The sequence below is a fragment of the Ambystoma mexicanum genome, chromosome 5p (genome assembly GCF_040938575.1).
Source record: "Ambystoma mexicanum isolate Mex_15411 chromosome 5p, UKY_AmexF1_1, whole genome shotgun sequence".
In the NCBI taxonomy this organism is placed as follows: Eukaryota; Metazoa; Chordata; class Amphibia; order Caudata; family Ambystomatidae; genus Ambystoma; species Ambystoma mexicanum.
In genome coordinates, this window is record NC_090930.1 from 651,893,215 (window position 1) to 651,915,114 (window position 21,900).

General features: G+C 46.9%; 1 protein-coding gene across 2 annotated transcripts in view; it reads left to right on the top strand.

Moving 5' to 3' along the window:
- The window catches only part of CSTF2 (cleavage stimulation factor subunit 2), a 557,664-nt gene that overhangs the window by 115,037 nt on the left and 420,727 nt on the right, over window positions 1-21,900 (top strand). For both annotated transcript variants that reach the window (XM_069613003.1, XM_069613004.1), the window contains exon 3: window positions 20,131-20,300. In XM_069613003.1, coding sequence (XP_069469104.1) covers window positions 20,131-20,300 — 170 coding nt within the window. The remainder of the gene's footprint in view (window positions 1-20,130; window positions 20,301-21,900) is intronic.

A 21,900-nucleotide genomic window follows, 5' to 3' on the forward strand; every position in this document is an offset into this window, starting at 1 on the left:
GCAGTAGGCTATTTTGTCGATTATTTTTAGGAGAAATGGGACCGTTGTGATGGGTCGGTAGTTAGTGGGTATTGTTGGGTCCAGGGAAGGTTTTTTTAGAAGTGGTGTCACCCAAGCTTTTTTGATACTGGTGGGGACTGTGTTTGTGAGGAAGGAGGCGTTGATGAATTCAGTGATGATAGGTGTGAGAGTGGGGGCGCATAGTTTTACTAGATGGGATGGGAATTGGTCTTCCTTGCAGTTGGAGGCTTTGAGTTTCGTTATAGTGTCAAAGACTTCTTTGTTAGTCACTGGTGAGAATTGGAATGGGGGACCAGTAGTGGCGTTTGAGGTGGTCGTTGATATGGTGGGAGGAGTTTTGTCAGCTAGGAGTATTTTTTTACTATCGATTTTATTTTGTAGTAGGAGGATTTTGGATGAGAGTGCGTTTTGAATGGTGGTGCACCAGTCTTTGCTAGCGTTTGAAGGTGCTGAGATTTGACAGGGGTTTTCGAGCTCTCTAAGAATGGTAAAGAGTTCTTTGCTGTCTGAGGACGCGTTAGCAATGCGGAGGTTGAAGGCATTGGCTTTTTGAGTGATTATTGCTGATTTGTAAATTTTGTTGGCTTCGGCGAAAGCTGATGCCGATTCTGGGGTGTTGTTTTTCTTATGGAGGTGTTCAAGTGATCTTTTTGTGCGTCTTAAGGCTATAAGTTCTTCATTAAACCAAAAGCAGGAGCGTTTATCAGGTCTACGGGTTTTAGTGGTGATGGGTGCAAGTAGGTCGATGGTTTGGGTGAGGCATTGTTGGTATTGTTCTGCTAGATAGGAGGGGTTGTTGGTGCCTAGAACCATATGGGCAAAGGAGGCACTCGGGGCTGGAATGAGTTTGTCGGAAGAGAGCTTTTTGATATTTCTAGTCTCAAAAGTTTCTGGTTTTTTAGGGGTGATGTGTTCGGTACTGGTGTTGTCTATGGTGAAGTTGATTGCATAGTGGTCTGACCAGTTGATTGGGAGGATGGAGTCAATGGTGACTCGAGAGTTAAGAGTGAGAAGCCAGTCTAAGGTTCTTCCTTTTGAGTGGGTGGGTTTATCTACCAGTTGTATGAAGTTCATCTCTGACATGGCTGTATAAAATGTAGATGCTTCTGAGTCGAGGGGGTCATTGTATCCTAGGTTAAAGTCACCGAGGACTATGCATTTGGTTTTAGGCTTGATGAGGGGCGTTAGGAGTAGTGGGATGTCCAAGTCAGGGTGTGTGTTTTTGTTAGGTGATCTGTACACCACTAGTAGGTTGGTGGTGCTTTTGGGGTTGGAGGTATACTTGACTAATAGGAGTTCATGACCTTGTATCTGTTCTATTGGGCATTCTCTGATTTCCAGGGAGGTTTTGGCTATTATGGCAACTCCGCCTCCTTGGGTATTTGTCCTGTCAGTTCTCAGGATGCTGAATCCTGGGGGAATAGCAAGGGCTAGAAGTGGTCCTGCTGCTGGGTGAAGCCAGGTTTCAGTGACCACCAGCATATCAAGGTGTTGGTCTTCTATGAGGTCATGGATATCTATAGCATGGGCACCTAGTGAGCGGGCATTGATGAGTGTAGTTTTGAGGGTGGAGGTGGGGGCCGGGGGTGGTGTGTTACCTTCGATGGGCGAAGAGTCAGTGGTTTTGTTATTGGTTTGGTGTTTGAGTGGTGCGTTGTGGAATCTTTTGTGTTGGAAATTAGTAGGTGTGGTGTTTAGTTTGGTCAATGTATTGGGTGAAGTGGTGAGTGAGGTAGCTCGTAGGGACATTTTGGTTCTAGACATGAGTCTATGGAGTCTTTCAATGCCCAGGATGGGTGAGGTTGTGTCATTAATGCAGATGGGTATGGTATGATTGTGTGTAGGCGGGTTAGGACTAAGGCACGGGATGTCTGAGGTTGCTACCCTCTTGATGGTGATGGGCGTATTGTGTGCCTGAGGAGATGGTATGGGGAAGGGGGGGGAGTGTGGGGAGGAAAGGGGTGGGGCAGGGGATGGGGAAGTGGCGTGGACAACCTAGTCTAACTAATCCATCGCCAACCTTGATGAAGTGTCCTCTGGTGCATGGTGTATTATTAGGGACTATACAAAAAGGGAACATGATGATGGTGAGGAGTGCTAGCATTATATTGGTGGGTGCTGGGTGGGTAGAGCTAGAGTTCAGTGAGCTGTCTGGGCACCTGGACTGGGAGCAGTAATCCAGTACAGGCAGGCTGTGCTCTAATGCAATCACAGCATCAGCCTGGGTAGCTAGTAGGGTGCACGGGCAGTGGGTCACCTGGAATTGATATTGGCAATCAGGCAGAGAAGCATAGGTCACTAGCAGTATGCACAGGCGATGGGGCGCCTAAGTTCGAATATAGCAGTTCAGGCATAAAACATAGCAGGGTGCACAGGCAGTGGGTCACCTAGATTTGGTTTTAGCAGTTCAAGGCATAAAACATAACAGGGTGCACAGGCAATGGGTCACCTAGATTTGATTTTAGCAGTTCAGGCATAAAACATAGCAGGGTGCACAGGCAGTGGGTCACCTAGATTTGGTTTTAGCAGTTCAAGGCATAAAACATAACAGGGTGCACAGGCAATGGGTCACCTAGATTTGGTTTTAGCAGTTCAAGGCATAAAACATAACAGGGTGCACAGGCAATGGGTCACCTAGATTTGATTTTAGCAGTTCAGGCATAAAACATAGCAGGGTGCACAGGCAATGGGTCACCTAGATTTGATTTTAGCAGTTCAGGCATAAAACATAACAGGGTACACAGGCAATGGGTCACTAGCAGAGTGCACAGGGGGTGGATGGGTGACCTAGAGTCGAATTAGTTACCATACTGAGGAGTTGCATTATATAGCAAATTGGGGATTGTGCTTTGCTAGAGGAAGGGCTGTGTGTGGGAGCAAGGAGGTATAGAGTTGCAACTTTAAGTAGTCGATTAAGCGGTACAGTAGCAGTGGCAGCTTACCTGGAGCGGGGAGGGCAGAGGTGCGGGTCCCAGGCTCCTTTTGTGCTGATCCAGGGCTGATTTTCCACACTACCGCCACAGAGCGCAAACAGGAGCAAACAGACTCGACTGGCCTTAAGAGGCCTTTGGATGGCCGCCGGCTCTTCCGCCTGCCGGCGGATGTTCGTATTTTTGTGTGGAATACGAACGCGCGTTGCCTAGCAACGTGGAGGCGTCTCAGCCTCGTTATCGTGCCGCATCGCGCCCGACATTTTGAATTAGGTAAATGTCGGCGCGTGCGGTCCCAGGGAAACACTAGGGGCCAGGGATGCCGTAGAGGTGATGGGGTGCCCAGGCAGGGCTGGATGCAGCATTTGTTGGTGGCTGCAGGCGGGGGGGCGGGCTGCTTCGTAGGTGCAGCGTGCTCCGTACGGGGACCTCCTCGCTGGGTCCTCTTTGCTCGATCCTCGTTCCTGGTGGGTGGGTGTGGGGGCTCCTGCCCTCTCCACTGGTGGGGGAGTAGAAGAGGAGCAAACAGACTCGACTGGCCTTAAGAGGCCTTTGGATGGCCGCCGGCTCTTCCGCCTGCCGGCGGATGTTCGTATTTTTGTGTGGAATACGAACGCGTGTTGCCTAGCAACGTGGAGGCGTCTCAGCCTCGTTATCGTGCCGCATCGCGCCCGACATTTTGAATTAGGTAAATGTCGGCGCGTGCGGTCCCAGGGAAACACTAGGGGCCAGGGATGCCGTAGAGGTGATGGGGTGCCCAGGCAGGGCTGGATGCAGCATTTGTTGGTGGCTGCAGGCGGGGGGGCGGGCTGCTTCGTAGGTGCAGCGTGCTCCGTACGGGGACCTCCTCGCTGGGTCCTCTTTGCTCGATCCTCGTTCCTGGTGGGTGGGTGTGGGGGCTCCTGCCCTCTCCACTGGTGGGGAGTAGAAGAGGAGCAAACAGACTCGACTGGCCTTAAGAGGCCTTTGGATGGCCGCCGGCTCTTCCGCCTGCCGGCGGATGTTCGTATTTTTGTGTGGAATACGAACGCGTGTTGCCTAGCAACGTGGAGGCGTCTCAGCCTCGTTATCGTGCCGCATCGCGCCCGACATTTTGAATTAGGTAAATGTCGGCGCGTGCGGTCCCAGGGAAACACTAGGGGCCAGGGATGCCGTAGAGGTGATGGGGTGCCCAGGCAGGGCTGGATGCAGCATTTGTTGGTGGCTGCAGGCGGGGGGGCGGGCTGCTTCGTAGGTGCAGCGTGCTCCGTACGGGGACCTCCTCGCTGGGTCCTCTTTGCTCGATCCTCGTTCCTGGTGGGTGGGTGTGGGGGCTCCTGCCCTCTCCACTGGTGGGGGAGTAGAAGAGGAGCAAACAGACTCGACTGGCCTTAAGAGGTTATTGCACAGGGAGCTACTTCAGCCCCGCCTCCGCTGGAGCGCTCGCTTTGCGTCTTCTCCGATGACAGCGGGTAACACTACCAGCGTCTCTCCTCACAGAACCTGTCAAAGGAAAATCAGAGACATTAGTTTTCACAGAAATAACATAATTCCATAGTTATTGAAAAGACTTACCGAACCGAAGTTATTCCTGAAGTAGTTGTTCAGTCAGCCGTTTTCGTTCGTAGCCTCAGTATCTTCTGTCAGTTCTCTCACAGCCGCAGCATTCATCGTTCACAGTCCCAATACTTTCATTCAGAAGTTTCCTCAGCAGCCACCGCATCTTCCGAAGGTGTTTTTCCTCCGCTTTCCGAAAACCTGCAGACCATTAAGGTATTTAGATAAGAAACTTAATAGAAAATAAGAAAGAAGCTTAAATAAGTTTACGTACCTGAGGTTTCTTCAAGTTTTCACTGTTATTGCGCGCTCTTCCCCAAAAGGCTATAGTTACTCTGCATAGACTACCTTATGCTAGTTGGCGTTTCTCTGTCCCGAGTAACATCGCAGTCTTCCCGCAGCCATTGGACTCTCCGGATTCGAGAACCTGCAAGAAAAAGGGAAAATATTAGAGATCTCTCTCCAACGTGTAGGGGCTATTCCAAATCTAAAAGACTATAGTATTTTCTCCAGTACCTACCCAAGACAAATTCTGGAAAAGCAAGAGTCCATTGAACACCTCATCCTTCCAAGTTCAAGTTTCTTCATTCCAACGCGCCCCTTTAGAATAGCCAGATGGAGAGCTCCACAAAACATAAACACAGGTGAGAAGGGAGGGATTACCAAAAGCACACAGTTATACAGTAACTTCTCAGAAATCGGGTATTATAGCAGTTCTACTGTTTATACAGGAAAAGAATCCTAAAAGTGACCAAGTAACCAGTCCATAGGCTGAGAAGGCATTGCGCTCCCGAGGATTCCAGGTAAGCGTTAGAGGTGCCTTTGTCTGTATAATTTCCAGTTGGCCTTTGATCGCTCTATACGGCTTTCTCCACTCGCATCCTGGTCCTTATCCTCTTTAAATCTCCATCAAAGCCTTTTTCCAGCAGCCTAAGTTCCCTATGTCTGCAGGCCTTGATTGCTATGATTGTCACCTTGAAGGCATCCCACCTCATTTGCACTGGTGTTTCCTCTAAACTATTGTCCTCCAAGAAGCGCACAGTCTCCTTGTCTAGTTCTTTACTCAATGCCTTGTCCCTGAACAGGTACACTGGGTACCTCCATTTCCAAAGTCCTGGGGGAGGGGGGGGTGCTGGCCTTCTACCTACATTCAATGTCGGGGGTGCGTGATCTGACAATACTATTGCCCCCACCTCTATGGTCTTCACTCAACCCAGAAGTCTCCTGGAAGCCCCCATTCTACTAGTGACGATGACTGGTGAACATGAGAAAAACATGTAAACCCCTCCTTGTCCCCCTCTTTCTCCCTCCATGTGTCCACTAGGGCTAATCTCTCTTCTTTTTCTCTTAATTCTTTGGAGGGTTTCCCTTGGGCTCCTTTTGGATTTTGTGGATCTGTCCTTTTCTGGGTCCCATGCCATATTAAAATCCCCCTGTCAGGATTACGGGACCCACATTTCTCTAGTTTGGCATGGGCGTGTTGAATGAAAGCATCTTGACCCGTGTTTGGAGCATATATGGTAGCTATTGTGTACTCCTCCCCTTAAGGTTCAGAGCTAGATAGCTCCCCTTATCCATGTCGGTTATTGTGAGATCTAGGGCATTCCGTAGGGCAATTAATAAACCCGCCTTCTTATTCTTTTCTGTAGACTGATTAATCTGGGGGTATCCTTGCCGTCTCAGGCGTTCTCCGTCCTGAGTCCGGACATGGGTTTCTTGTAGTGTTTAATATGCCGGGTCCCTCCCTCTGCATGGATCTCTCCAATGGTTTCCTTTTCAATGGGGAATTTAATCCCTTTATGTTCAGGGATATGGTTAACCTTGTATGACTATCCATTTCTGTACCAGTGCCCCCCCCCCTCCCTCCCCCCTCCCCCCTCCCCCCTACCCCACCTTTCTTCCTTCCCTCCTCCCCTCCTCCCCTCCCTTTGGCTGGTGAAGCTCCACTGCCTCTAGCCCCCCGCACCCGAATCTCCACTTTAGGAACTGAGCCCCCTTCTCCCCCACCCTTTGCGGATTCCAATCCCACTATCCCCTTCCCCTCGAGACATCCCCTTTCAATCCTTTTGTTCGCCCTTCCTAGCGTACTTGTTTAGCCCTTTACTCCTTGATGAATTTTTCACACAAAAGCCTGTCCTTCACTGGAGGTTACCTCTTCCCTCCTTCGCCTCATGTAATCGATCCTTTCAGGTATGGGTGATCACCCCCTTCTTATTTCGTTTTGGTTTCACTACTGTTGATCATTCCCAGCTTTTGTGGACACGTTGATCCTTTGATTGGGGGGGTTCCTGTTCCACGATCCCCAGGAGCCTCGCTCCTTCCTCATCGATGTTGCCTCCCCTGCCATCCGAAAACCATTCAGAAGGGAAAAGTCCACCTGTATCGAATGTCCTTGTCTCAGAGTGCCCTCGCAACCAGGGCCAGTTTTCTCCTTTTGGCCAAGGTTGTCTGAGACCAGTCACGGAAAAGCAACAATACAGACCCATTATGTTATTTGTTTAGCCTTCCTTGATAACTGGAGAATCTGCTCCTTTGTTTTGTAGTCTTGCAATGCAGCCAGGACGTCTCTAGGTCATGCCCCAGGTTCCGTTCTTCGGGGGGGGGGGGGGTTTGTGACTGTGTCAATTCTGTCTATTGGTCCCCTGACGCCAATAGGTCTTCGAAGATCCCTTTTACCACTGCTTCCAGGTCTTTGTCTTGCACCTCCTCCTGCATGTTTTTGATTCCGAATATTTGATCTCCTTAACTTGTTCTCTAAATCCTCTGTCTGAAGCTCCAAGTTGTTTGTTCTACCCATGTTTCTGGTTTCCTAGAGTCCTCTGTTCGCTTCTGTAGCTCTTTCTTGTTTATGCCAACCTTTTCTTCCATCTTATTCACATCTTGTTTTTTCTCTGGCGCCACCGCCCCCTCCAAGTCCTCCCTCATGATAGAATTGCTGATACATCCAGAACTAAATGACTATCTCCAAATTCAGTGAAGTATTGTTTCAAGAGTGACTGCGTCACATTTTGGTCTTGGTCCTCTTCAAGTTGGGAGTCCCCCCCCCCCCCCCCTGTACTATTAGGATCTGAGCTCCTTACGCCACATCTTATGATGGTTGCTCTCGGGGGTGGGGGTTCCCTGAGGCCCTTTGATGTTGTGGGCAAGTCTGTATCCCTGTTCTATTGTCTCTTGCCCCCTTCCTCCCCGAAAACCTACACCAACCCATGTGCGCTGCCAGATGGAAATACTTCTCTGCCTCCTTGTGTGGAACGCTGGCTATTTCCCTCCTTGTTTCTTGTAGTGTTTAGTGCGAAAAGAGGGTTGGTGCCCTCCAATTCAGAGTTCTCTAATGGGCTGTATGTATAAACCTGGCTCAAAAATATTGCCAGGTCATGAATGAAACTCCACTTCAGTCTCCCTCTTGCCCCTTCCCTGGAGGAAGCAGTCTTTCCTTGACTCCTAGGTTAGGATGTGGCCCTCTTTGGCTCTCCTTACTGGTGTTTCCAACCGATGGGTTAAAGCTGATGGTATCCTAAATGTGCAGGCTCCCGGAGTGGGCTCCTCTCCTTACTGCTGCCGTGAGCCTGTGCCCCCTTACAGACGAGTTGAACGCTACTCCCCTCCCTCACACCTGGGCACCACCTTCCTAGTAAGTGGAGGTTTTTTTTATTTTTTATTTATTTGTTTGTTTTGGTACCAAAATTAAATTTACACCTTTACAAATTATATATAACACATATAAAACATATAAAATCTCATAAAACAAACGCAATAACACAAATAATTACACAACCAAACAATACTAAAATCATTGGAACGTTGGAACGTTAAAACATTTCCTAATGCATCAACAAGGATCCCCGAAATCACCGACTCAAAGTCACAAGATCACATAAACATGGCATCACCGAATCACAGGATCACAGAATCACAGAATCACAAAATCACAAGGGGGGTCTACGATACCAAATATCAATCCTAACCTAACCTACCCAACAGGATGGTGCTAATAGGCGTCGCAGGCCTCTACCAACTTAGGTCTTGCCTCTACCAAACGGCAAGTACCAATAGTTATTGAATATGCAAAATCTCAAAGGTTTACCCTCTCCAGAAGGTCCTATTGAGTAACAACAAATGTTCTTCTATTATTGCAACGAGTCTAACGGTTGCTAATATGATGGAATTAGAATTTCCCTGCATACATCGCAGCCATACTAGGTGGCATTCAAACAGAGAGAACGAAGTAAGATATGCGGCCAAGCAACGTTGTCTATGCCTGAGAAAGAAATTACAGTGAATGAAGAGATGTGTCAGGGTTTCAGGCTCAGATGTGTTTAGGCAAAATCTGCATCCCTCCCATTTTGCCAATGCCCTATAGCCGTTCCAATTTCTAATGCGGGCACCCGTCTGGATGAGGTCCATGCGGAAGCGCATGTAATGCCTTCTTGCTCCTTTGTCTGGGAAAGACAGGATATAAGGCAGCCGAGGTGCGACTGCATGTCTAAAGGTGGCATATATAGTGAAGGAAGAGTAGCGTCCAATTCGATCACAATTGTGAGCCCAAGAATTTTTGAAAAAACGCCTTTTGACTTTGGCAGGGTTATTTACCAGATCATCCTGCGTCATATTCAAAGAAGTTAAAACCGCTTGTATTTTATCTTTCACAATGGTGAGCGAAATAGGACACGTTCCGGCTAACATTTCCTGAAAGTCCTCATAGAGAGAATTTGTGGGGGGGGGGAGATCATTTTAGAAAACACAGATACCGTCCGCCAAATAAGTCTGTCTTCTAGCGGATATAGACCCAATTCATGAATAATTATGGCGTTCGGTAGGTATCCGGGCAGCCCCAGAATGTTCTTCCAAAGTTTACCCTGTAGGATGTGCAGGAGGGGCCCCAAGTTCAAAAGGCAGATGTCTACTGCGTAGAGGAGGGTGGGCTCTTTCTTCATGGTGTAGTAATGTATCAAAGGCAGGAGAGAATAACGACAATATTTGGTGAAAATGATTCTCATTTGGGCCAGAAGGGGGTTAAACTTTGCAATCAATACTGAGCGCCACATGTTAACTGACATCCCATTCGATAAATGATAGCCCAAATACTTAATCTCCTCTTTTCTCAAGATCACCTGAGCATTAATTGTAAAGTTGAATCTCGGAAGCTTTTTTTTAGCAGTGAAAACCAATATATGCGATTTAAGTGAGTTAATAGTCATATTGTTGAGCTTACAATATTCTCCAAACAGATTTAATTTGTTTTGGAGTCCAAACGGCACTCTATCAAATATTATAATATCATCAGCGAATGCTAGCCAATGCAGCCGCATAGAACCCAGTATGACCGGAAAAGAGTTGGAACCTTGCCAGATCTCGTCGATGTCGGCAAGGTAAAGATTAAACAGGACTGCTGCCAAGTTGCAGCCCTGTTTAACACCTATGTATGTGGGTATGTTGTTAGACAATAGCCCTTCCGCATTAATGCGGACTCGGTAAGAAGTCTTCTGGTGTAAGGCTGCAATTAATGCAACTAGTGGAGATGGTATGCCATAGGCCAGCATCTTTTGCCAAAGCCGGGTACGAAGTACGTTATCAAATGCAGCCGAGAGGTCCAAGGCTGCCATATATATAGTTCCATTAGTTTTGGTATGTGCATTCCAAAGAAGATGGGCTAGGATCGTAGCATTTAGTTGGGTGCCCATTGCTCTGCGGAAACCGACCTGTGCTTTGGAAAGAATTGATAGCTCATGTATGCAGCCTTCCAATTCTGATAGAAGCAGACGTGCAAAAATTTTCGCAGCAGTATCTATAAGGGCAATGGGCCTGAAATTTAAGGGGTTGTTTAGCACACCCTTTTTATGTATTGGAATGATTATGGCAGTCAGCCATGATTCCGGGATCTTACCAGTTAAGTAGATTAGCTGGTAGCAAGGAAGAAGGTAACTGGCCCAAAAGTAAGGGTCATCTTTTAGAACGCAGGGAGGAAGCCCATCAGGACCGGCTGCTTTGGAGAACTTCAATTGGGAAATCGCCCATATGATGTCTTTTTTGGCCCAAGGACAGACTCGCGGCAAGGACAAACGCGTGTCTGTACTCTCAGTAGTGGCATGAGTGGTAGGCAAGGCATATTTTTGAGAGAAATACTTCTCCCATTCGGAGCCCGAGATAGTCGCCACAGAACGAGTGTCCACCTTACCTGAGGGGTTTCTTAAGATTGCCCATATCTCTCGAGTTTTTTTTTTGCAAAGCAAGCTAATCATATGTTGATTCGCGAGAGTGAAGGCAGCCTGAAAAAGAGACTTAGTATGGTGCTTAAAGCACCCAATGATATGGTTTTTTTCCCGATGGTAGGTGAGAGGGCTGAGGGCCTTTTTTCTTAAAGTAGCCAGATCCCGATTTTTTTGCTTTTTTAATATTGCTATCTGATTCAGGTTTGGGTTGGCATCCAATGGGCTGCCTTTAGCCAAGGCGTCCTTCGCTAAGGAAAGTAGGTGAAGCTGAATCATGTTGATGTTACTGTCATTGATTTTTTTGATATTCCCCTGCGACATAAGGTAGTCATAGTTTGGTATGAGATCTCTATTCACCAAAAACACCAATTTCCTACACACGGCCGGATTCCAATTGACAGAGATGGTGTTTCTGTCGGGAACCGCCAAAGAGACTGGAGGTGAAGGACTATAGACCTCACACCTCATCTGAAGTATTGAACACAGCATGTGGTGGTCGCTCAGACCCAAGTCTAGGATTAAGACTGGTTCAAGCAACCCGGAACACACTTTGGATGCAAGGAAGTAGTCAATAAGGGATGAAAGGTTGCCCCGTGACCATGAAATATGTGAAGGGTTAGGTGCAAATTGAATTGGGTAGATACCCCATTTTTCAAAGAATCTTAACAAATGGTACCCTCTATGAACAGCTTGTTGGGCGTAGGAGGAAAGGGAAGAAAGAGATCCTAGTGAGTGAGAGAACTGAAGGTATGAGTTTAAATCACCTCCAATCACAATTTCATGATAGGGACACGAGACTGCAGTCTGACCCAACATCCTGTCGAGGTCATCCACGAGCAGGGGAAAAGAAACAGACTTGGGGTTCCAATACAGCGACATTAGAAGCAAAGGGACAACCTCGGCGGGTTCAAACAACAGCTCCACTAAGACGCAAGATTTCGAAGTATCAAGAATGGAGGCCACTGCTTTTAGACCATTTTTGATAAGGACAGCAATACCGCCCGAAGGACGGCCTGTAAGAATGCGACTGGCTGGGACCGAGAAACTAGAGTACCCATCGAGATAAAGCTCGGATAGGCTCATCGTTTCCTGCAAAAATAAGATGTCGGGTTTCCGATCAGGGGCAACCCGCTTGTGCCATGCAACCAAATTGCCCAGGCCACAACAATTCCAGGATGCAATGGTCAGTCTGGACAGTTATGAGCCTGGAGTAGGCCCTTTGATGGCTGCAGCTGTTTTTATCAGGGGTTCCAGCCAAGCTAGCCCACTCAATGCTTGGGTTAGCGATGCTAATTGGAGGGCTAGTTGCGTAACCTGAGAGTCAGATGAGTCTGTACCCTGCCCCACAGGGCATACTGGCAAGGTGGGAGCTACCCAGTCAAGATAGGCCCATGCACTATCCATGTCCGAAAATAGGCATGGAGTCAGACCGATGGAATGGAAGTCCTCAGCAAAGTCCAACAGCATTTTGGTAATAATCTGCGATTGGACTCTGCACAGGGCTCTATGATTGTTATGGGTTGCCAATTTAACCCAATCTAGATCTTTAGATGAAAGGTTCCTAAGGGCTGGAATTTGAAAGAATGAATTCATCAAAAATGACCTGTTTATACGAGCAGGGCCATTTGACTCTGGATTGCTCGACCAACCAAGGATTAATTTCATGTCCTTTGGTGTGTGCGAGAAGGACAGGACAGCTGGAAGAGATTTTCCTACCGCTGAGGGCGGGAGATGCATCACCTCCACGTTGGGAGACGCCGAGACCCCAGGTACTTCTAAAGGAGAAGGAGGACGACCAAGATCTACACTTACAGCACCATAGGGGGCTAGGGGAATGGTAACTGCATCCGTCCCAACCAAAACGGTTTCCAACTGGGGGGGGAGCACAACTTGGACTCAGAACAGGGGTGACTGAGGCCTCGGCTAGCAACGTCGAGCTCGCCTTTCTGGGTTGGATGTTGGGGAAAAAAGAATGTAACTGTGATTGGAGCTTGACCGTGGAAGTTCCTTGGGGGCCACGAGAGGCGATCTGTGAGTTCCCAGCTTTCAAAGCTGCAACCTGAAGATGTTTCCTACTTTCTTCGTCAAGGTCGCAGAGGGTTAGGCCAGAATCATCGTGGCTGGTCCCCGTACCCAAGGTTGCTATAGGTTCGGGGATCGTTAAAGCACGACCCGGAGGTGGTATGTAGATGCTAGCTTTCTTTAAGCCAGCCTTAGTAAGGTTTAGACGTTTTTGGGCTCTTAGGAAGGACTTTCTCGCTTTACGCGAAACGAAGTGTCTTCCTTCATGCACCACGGGTCCTTCCTCCAAGTCCGAGCCCAAGTCTACTGCCAACAATGCAGGACTGGGCGGAGCCTCAATGATGTCAGTCAGGGCGGAGGGACTATCAGAGGGGGTAGCAAGACCTTGAGTAACTTTGGATCCCTCTCTTGGGGGGGGTCAACTGGATCCAAGAGCTGTTTGGTGGCAGCTAGCTTATAGAGAAGCTGTTCCACCTGTAGTAGACGTTCGTGCTGGAGTTTAAGAACCTCCACCAAATCAATGGCCTCCGAGTTGGCATGTAACGTCATCAGTGGATTGGACCCTGACACTACCTGAGAGTAAGAAGTCTGTGGGACAACTATGGAGCCCATTCCCGGCTCAGTCTGGGAGCCCTGAGTGTAAGTCGTAATAGGAGTTAGGAGCTGGGGTGCTCTATGTGGGACACTCCAACAATTTTTCAAAATGGGCCAGATAGAAGGATCTAGAGTGCTCTTCAGCTAGGATGAAGCCTTCCAGTCTGGCTATCTTGTCTTTCATAAGAGAAAATGAGGATTGCATCTCCCTTAGAGTGCAATGTGTCAGCTCGTGTCCCTTATCCAGTAAATTGAGAATGCGTGAAATGACTGGAAAATTGAAGGGTTTGTTTAACTGCGAGTGTGAGCAGTATTCCTCTGGGGTAGAGGCCGATCTAACTGCTCCCTTTGGAGCAGAGACATCTGCCTCTTCATTCACCAGGGAAAAGGGAACCGCACCTTCTACAAACAAAGGCCCTACTGCCGTCTCAGTGCCAAAAGATGTGTTGTCATATGGAGTGGCGACACCCCCTTCCAAGACCCTATGTGAAGAAGTCGGTGGAGCCATCCCATGGTCGCCATTTATTTCACTGATAGTTACTGGGGGAATATGAAAGTGTACTTGTTCACAAAATGGAAAAGCGGATGACGCAGGAGACGAAGGGCCCAAGGAGAGCCGCACTCTTTTACTTAGTTCGCTGACAATCGTGGGTGCCAAGATAGACGTGTCTGTGAGACACGTTCCCCCTGGATTCCTGAGTCACTGTTTCTGTCTTAAAGAGGGTTTGCTGTCTCTCCTCTCCTGTCTTGCCTCCACCTCCTTTCCAGAGGACACTCCACACTCTATTCCAGCTGGTCTTCGCTTCTGTCCCCGCCCGCTTAGGGTTATAGATCGTTGCCGTTACCCACTCTCCCCCAGGAGTGTTGGCTCTACTTCTCTCTCCCACAACGTTCCGGTCTCCTCAGCCACAGATCCCATTAGAATCAAATGTCTGCCTCTCCTGGTCCCGCTTAACTTGTATCTTCTCTCCATTTACGACGTAGTGGTAAAGCCGGCCTCCTGCTGTTCCCCATAGACTCCCTCTTCCTCCAAACAAGATGCTTCTATGTCGAACCCAGGGCTGCTTCCCAGGCCGCCTCTCTGCTATGATGGCTCAACACGGACTCTGTCTTAATGATGAAAAGACTGAGCTCCTTATTCTTGGTTCGCCACAAAAACTTACCAAACACGACCCTGCGTTCAAGTCCTTCATCATCGATGGGAATATTATTCCAACCGCCAAGGACACAACCCTAGGGATCTACATTGACTCGACCCTATCCCTGACCAGACAAACTAACTCAGTCTCTTCCGCAGCGGCATATACCTGCAAGCTTATTACAGCCTGTCGCCCTTTCCTCTCGCAACCAATTGTGTCACCCTGGCTAGAACTCTTGTATTCTCCAAGATTGATTACTGCAATGCACTGTACCTAGGCACCAATTGCTGCAACCTAAACAAGTTACAAATTGTCCAAAACAATGCGATTAGAGCTGCCCTCAACATTCCCAGGCGCCAACACATCCGACACCAGACGCAATATTCGCTGGCTCTCAGTCCCACACCGTATCTCCCTGAAAACCCTGGCTCTTACCCACAAACACTTTCATAACCAAGCTCCCTGCTACCTGGCCAACCGATTTGCCCTCCACAACTCCATTATACCCTGCAGAATGGCTCATTTAAACTGCCTTGAGGTTCCACGATTCAGTCTCCAAAGATCAGGTGGAATTAGCTTCCCTATCTTGGCAGCTAAACTCTGAAACACGCTTCCTAATGAGCTTCGAGCAGAACCCTCATTCCCGAGATTCAAACACCTTACGAAAACCTGGCTGGCCGCCGAGGACATTTAGCTCTGGGTTCTTTGCTTAATTTGTACATGTATATGTAATCTGCTTGTCCTCTCATTGCTATTATTTTACCTGTAAATTCTGTATTATACTTGTAAACTTTGTAATTATGGTTCTGTCTGTTGTAACCAAGTGATGCGCCCGGTTGCCCCTGGGCCTGGTGCGCTATACAAATAAATAAAATACAAATGCAAATAAAAGCCAAGAAAGACCTTTCAAACGGAACAAAAGAGGACATGGCCATTTTGACAAAATGGTCACCCATGGGTGCTGTACTGCAGCTGAGGGTTCAGCCTGCGGTAGAAAAGCACAATGGTTGGAAAAATGAAACCACTGCCACCACCCATTTAAAGTAGTGAGGGTAACATAAAAATGTTACATGAGAAAGTAGGATAAGGGGCTACTAAGTAACCCCCCAGCACTCCACACAAGATGGTGCATGCTGGACCTACAAAGAGAAAAGTTAACTAATGTCAATTTCACTTTACTATTCTTGTAAACTGTATTTCACACAAGAAAAGGTATTTAAACCTTATGAGAAATCCTAAGGATTTCTCTGTGACACTGCACTGAACGTGCTGTGTGTCACCATACAAAAAGCAGGTCCCTATGGAGTTTAAAATACATGAGTGAGAAAAAGGTCCCACTCACTCTGGAATTAAAATTAAGTCCTAAATCCAGCAAAAGAGCTGGGGTTCTCTTAAGCACTAAAATTAAAATTCTCCCTTAGACCCCTTACCATTCCCGCAGCTGGTAAGTTTGTGCCTTTTTACTGCGATAAACTTGCATTTTCACAACAGAAGCATAGATCTTTCACACCTCATGGTCTCTACTTATACTCCCTCTTGTCGGAAACAAATAATCTGAGGGATCTTGACGTATGAGGGATAATGGGTACAGGGTACTTCACACTAGGGATAGTATTGCAGTCACGCTTGGTATACGTCCCTTTTCGAACTTCGAAAATTGAAAACTTCATGTGCAATACTCCTACTTATACTAGATGTCGGCCTATGCAAAGCATGTGAATCTAAGCTGATACAAGCCTCAAAAATACGATTTGTGTGTATATATTTCAGAGGCTTGTGAAATATGCACAGGCCGACCTCTAGTGGAAGCTGCAGAGTATTAGTTGTTTTCGAATCTCAAAGGTATGTCGACGGGGTGTGGTAGTAATACTATCCCTAGTGTGAGGTCTACTGTACCCATGGTGCTTCGCACGTCGAGGTCCCTCAGATAGATTTTTTTCCACCATCATAGTCGGTCTCATATTCCGGAGTACCTTGTGGCTATCGCCTTTTGCTTCAAAAATTAACTTATTCTGTCCTTTCAATATCCATCCACTGCAAGTTCTTCGGCAACGGCATCGAGGATGAATTACCATCGACTACGACAACTCGTCTCTACTAAACTTTCCACGGGCTCGGACGGCCCCATCGGACTTCGGCCCTCACAGTAGGGCAAGTGGGGCGGGGGGGGTCATTCTTTAGTCTCACTAAGAGAATACATATTCCCTTTCCAACCCACTTATTTCACCAGGCTGCCTTCCCCATACAGAATGGAGAATACACCTTTTAAGTTTGGCCCCTCCTGTAATCGAAAATTCCCTTGGTAAGTCTTGCACTGCTTGTGCAATCTGTCTCCCAAGGGATCACGCTGAAGGACTGTGCGTCGTGCAAACTTTTTAGGCCCAAAACACAAAAGGACCGCAAAAAACACAGGCACATCACGCGACGTCGAGGGAGCCTCCAGCGACGGCAGCATCCCTGTCTACAGTGATGCCGAGCGTGAGCGGGATCTGTCGGATCCCTGCGTGCAACACCACAACAGGTAGTCTGGTAGTTCTGCTACAGGGACGACACATGGCGGCACTAGCACAATGAAGTTGAATCGCACAAACACACAGTGTCTTGTTCTCTGGGCCATCGCGTTCACATGACCGCACCCCAAAACAGACAGGCAAGCCAAATAAGTGTTTCCAACACCCTGTCTAAAGCAACAAAGCCCTCGCACGCCGATGACTGGGCGTCGAAAGACACGCCCATGACCCCCTCGCATGTGTACCAACGACCGTCAAAAGATGCGCTGAAGGCCTCTTCGAAGATTACACCGAGCTCAAATATAGAAAGAGAGCTCTATTTCAGGGGCTATGCACCATAAGATGCCTACACCAGAACCAATACCCACCCCCCTGCACCTGTCCCCCCAGTACTACCTAGTTCATCTCATTGGACAGCAGATCAAATTGATAGTGATGAGGCGTATGTCCTCCCTAGCTAATTTCTTTGACCACCACAAGGTCTTGCAAAACCTTCAGGGTGCCCCACACAGTGGGCCAGTACCTACTCAAAGCAGGCCAGCTGTTACCCAGCCTTCCACCCAAAGAGCATTCTCGGACCTCGCTCAGGCTTCCACCTCGCAGCAGGACTTGGGGCAGCATGTTTATTGTTACACCATGCAAGACGTCCAGGACCCTGGAACTTAAATGGACTCAGACGACCAACGGAACATGGGCAATGTCGCCCAATTCTATGATGACAAGGAGGATGTCTTGTCATCCAGTCGCCAGATCACTCGAACCCACCGGTGGCAATCTCACCAGTGGACGACCAAATACAGTATAATGACCTGCTCCTAAAGGCGGCAGAGCATTTCAAAATAGATGCACAAGAGACACAGGTGGATAAAGATTTTGTTGAGGACATTCTAGGGGATAAAAAGTAAGCTATCCAGTTTATCCCCCTACTTCAATCAGTACAGAGATGTATCCAACCCTCTTTGATTACTCCTAATTGACACCCTAAAATCACTAAACCAGCTCGCCAGTAAACCTTCTGGACAAAGAGTGGGCTTTCATTTTTCGCTGCTTTAGAGGGCAAAACTCGGCGAGCATCTGGTTACAACCAAGGTCAAAGCTCGTCCTGGGGTTCAACACAGGAACAGTCCTCAACAGGGTTTTCAAAAAGGCCATAGGTCTCGCAGTAGGGGTAGATCCTCCTCCAGAGGCGGCTCAACACCCCCAAGCAATGACCACCCGCAACAGGTTCTCTCCCATGCTACTCCAGTAGGAGGCCGCATTTCATACTTGACCCACGAATGGGAGTGAATCACCACCAACAAGTGGGTACTTTCAACCGTGTTGGATGTTTATTGCATAAAACTGACACACCAACCAACCACCCGCCAAGACAAAGGAACACCTCCCAGGAAGAAAAACGGATCCTGTTGCAAGAGGTTATCAGAGTTCGTCCTGAGGTTCTTCACAAGGGCAGTCCGCCCAACAGGGTTTTCAAAAGGGGCAAGCAGGTCCAGAAGTAGGGGCATATCTTCCTTTCTCAAGAGGGGGCTCAACCCCTCCTAAGCAATGACCACCCACTACAGGTTCCCTCCCATGCATCTCCAGTAGGAGGTTGTATTTCTCACTTTACCCACGCATGGCCAGGGATCACGTCAGACAAGTGGGTACTTTACTATGTGGTGGGCGCTATTGCATAGAGCTAATACAAACACCAGCCAACCACCCGCCAAGACAAAGACAAAGTACACAGAAAGAACAACGCATCCTGTTAGAAGAAGTCAAAGCACGGCTACTAAAGGACACCATAGAAATCGTCTCGGCGAACCAGGTAAACAAGGGTATTTATTTAATGTACTTCCTTGTACCAAAAAAGACTTCACTATGCGCTCTGTCCTAGATCTGCGCTCTGCAAACACCTATGTCCAGCCACAAAAATTCTGCATGACAAAGGTAAACATTGTTTCGCAGTACTGATGGTCTGATGGACTGAAGGACTGATGAGTTCCCCATGACAAAATGAGACAGCAGGGGAGTGAAGCTGAAGGCTTCACATCCTTGTTAAGTCGGGACAGGTTCAAAATCAAAAGCAAAAAGTTTGTGGGTCCATAGAATAGGAGGCAAAGTTGCCAAAAGAGAGCTTTCTTACGGTTGCCGTTGGCTTCTTTAAAGACTCTTTTCTGCTTTTGATGATAAATGCAGTTTGATTGCATGTAACTGTAATTTCCTGTCTAGTAATGACTTCCTTTAATTCTTTTTGAAACTCCCGAATACTTACCCGTGAGTTTTGCACATTTGGATTAGGAGTTTTACTTGCCTCTGACTATGTTGTTTTATTGTATGCTTTTTCATATATGAACAATATTTTGAGTTCAACCTGGGCTGCTCTGCCATGCTACTGCTTATGGAGCCTGGTGAAACGTGAGTGGCTGGTATTCGGGTAAAAAAAGATGTACCTAAAGATCCTGCCATCATGGCTTTTGGAAAATCTCCCAGCAAGCCTTCTTGCCAGTTACTTAATGGCTGTTTTGTCTGTAGAAAAGTCGAGGATTTGGGTAACCATTTGGTCAATTCACTCTGCCAAGCAGAGTCTTTCACACTGACTGAAATGTGGAAACTTCAACCTGCCTCGCAATACCCATTTGCATAAGAAAATTACAGCATTTAAACAGAACGTTTCATGGGAACTTGTATCACATTAAAACGAGAATGTTTTATGTGCCTTTATGCGACACTTGGAAGTTATACATGGGCATGATCATTTGTCCAGTTAATTTGTGAATATTTGAAGGAAGTTGGTTTCTCTTTAGTAGAGACTGCTTAATGTGTCCTTTTTGTATAGATGAACAAATGATTTCAAGGCATCTGTTGGTGAGATTAACAAACGCAACAGTCGGTGCAAGAGACCTATGTGGTCTTGTAAGTTAGTAAACAACATACATTTGCTTAATGAAAATGTTATATCTGCAAGTTGCATGTTTCCTTTGTCTGCTAACACTTTTCTTTTAAAAAAAACATTCCCCCCCCCCAATTCTGTACACTGATTGAAATACTAAGTTTCACAGCTGATACTACTCTTGAGCTGTGTTAGTGCTATCCTGTATGTACCAGAGATTGGCCACTAGTTTCATTTGTCATCTGCGCTAGCATATTGTGTTAAGATAATGTATAACTCAATTTCTGCTCCATGTAGGTTGGTTTATGACAGGGAGACCGGGAAACCAAAGGGCTATGGATTCTGCGAATATCAAGATCAGGAGACTGCACTCAGTGCCATGCGGAACCTGAATGGCCGTGAATTCAGTGGCCGTGCACTGAGAGTGGACAATGCTGCCAGTGAGAAGAACAAGGAGGAGCTTAAAAGTGAGTTTGGGGGTCTAGCATGTTGCCAGAAATTGCCCCTCGTCAACATGTTTTTTAAATATGCAGCTCCTTCTTTTTATGCAGCTCTTGGGCAGTTTCACGTTATTGATTGTAAAATCAGCTATGTTGTATCGATTTTAAATATACTCTGCACCTAGTACTAAGATTTTTTTCAGGGTAAGCTTAAATATTGTACGGAAGTGAATCGAGGGACATTTGGATTCTATAATATCTGTCTTTTAGAGGGAGTACTGTAGAGGAAGATCCTCCAAGTTTCAAAAAATGTGCCTATTTTAGCAATTCGCTACGTGCTCGGAAATTAATTCCCTTTTTAAAGTCAGGGCTTGTTGGACATTTTTACGCCTCTACAGGAAAATTATAAATTCCATTGACATATCTGTTGACCTTAATACAATCCTGGAAACAAAGGGTGATAGATTCATTAGTAACTGTTCATCATTCTGTGTAGCGCAACATATGACTGTGGTATTGACCACCTCAGATTTGGTCTGTAACCCATGTAAAGTAAAAAGTATGCTTTACCAGCATGACTGGTCTAACACGTACACACAATGCATTCCTACCAATCCTTAAGTCATCTGAATGGAAATCGTGAAAAGGTGCCAACTTTAGCTCCTTATCTTTCTACATATCCTAATGGGCAAACGAGGAAAAATATTTTGTACTTAGGCAGGAATCTTTACCGAACAAAGGAAATTATGATTCAGCATAGGTTATTGGCCCCAGATCAAGGAGGCTGTTGATTCTGTAAAATTAAGCAGTATAACGAAACTCTTAAACATCTAGTGATTACTTGTGCTGGGGTTCAAGGGAAAAGGTGGAACTATTTAAAGAATTATGATTGGATTTCCTTGAATGGTGATGTTGCTTGTCAGAACCATCAGGACTGTTTTGGCATGACTGGTTTCTTGGCCTCGCTTCAAATGGAAGAGTCCCTCATTAACTGTATAAGCAAGCTTTGAAATGGAGATTCAATGAGCAGGAGCTAAAGCCAGCTCCTGCGTGTCGGGCATCATCCAGTAGGCAGGAGCTACCGCAGGGGAACTAGGAGATACCTGAGATGCTCCTTTAACTTTTTGTCCATTTTGTATGAACCATTGTGTTTCAATGTGTATTAGATGTGTTCATTTTTTAAATTTTTTTTTTCAAATACTAAAAGTTAATGTCACATTCACATGTTGAGAAGGAACCTGTTGGACCTAGTAGTCAAAAGTAGCTCCTGTTAGATGTTGGTTTCAAGCTAACCAGGCTCTACTATGCTAGAAGCAGGAGCTAAATAGCTCCTATCTCCCCTCAATTTCGAACACTGTATAAGGTGTTTGGAAAGAATTGGTGCAGTCACACTGTGTGGGACTACACAACACTTATCTGCTTGGTATTGGGTAACTCGCATTTTGGAATAGGTCTGTATTACGCAAGTTGGTAGTGTGACTGATAAGCCAGTCCTATCTCAAGAGGGGTCAATGTGAGCTGTAGAGGAGTTACAGAGAGATTCACAGTGACTAGTATTTTATATATTTTTTTCATTTGTCAAACGCCCAGGCCCTGTGGTATCTATCACGGTGTGGTTACAGACCGC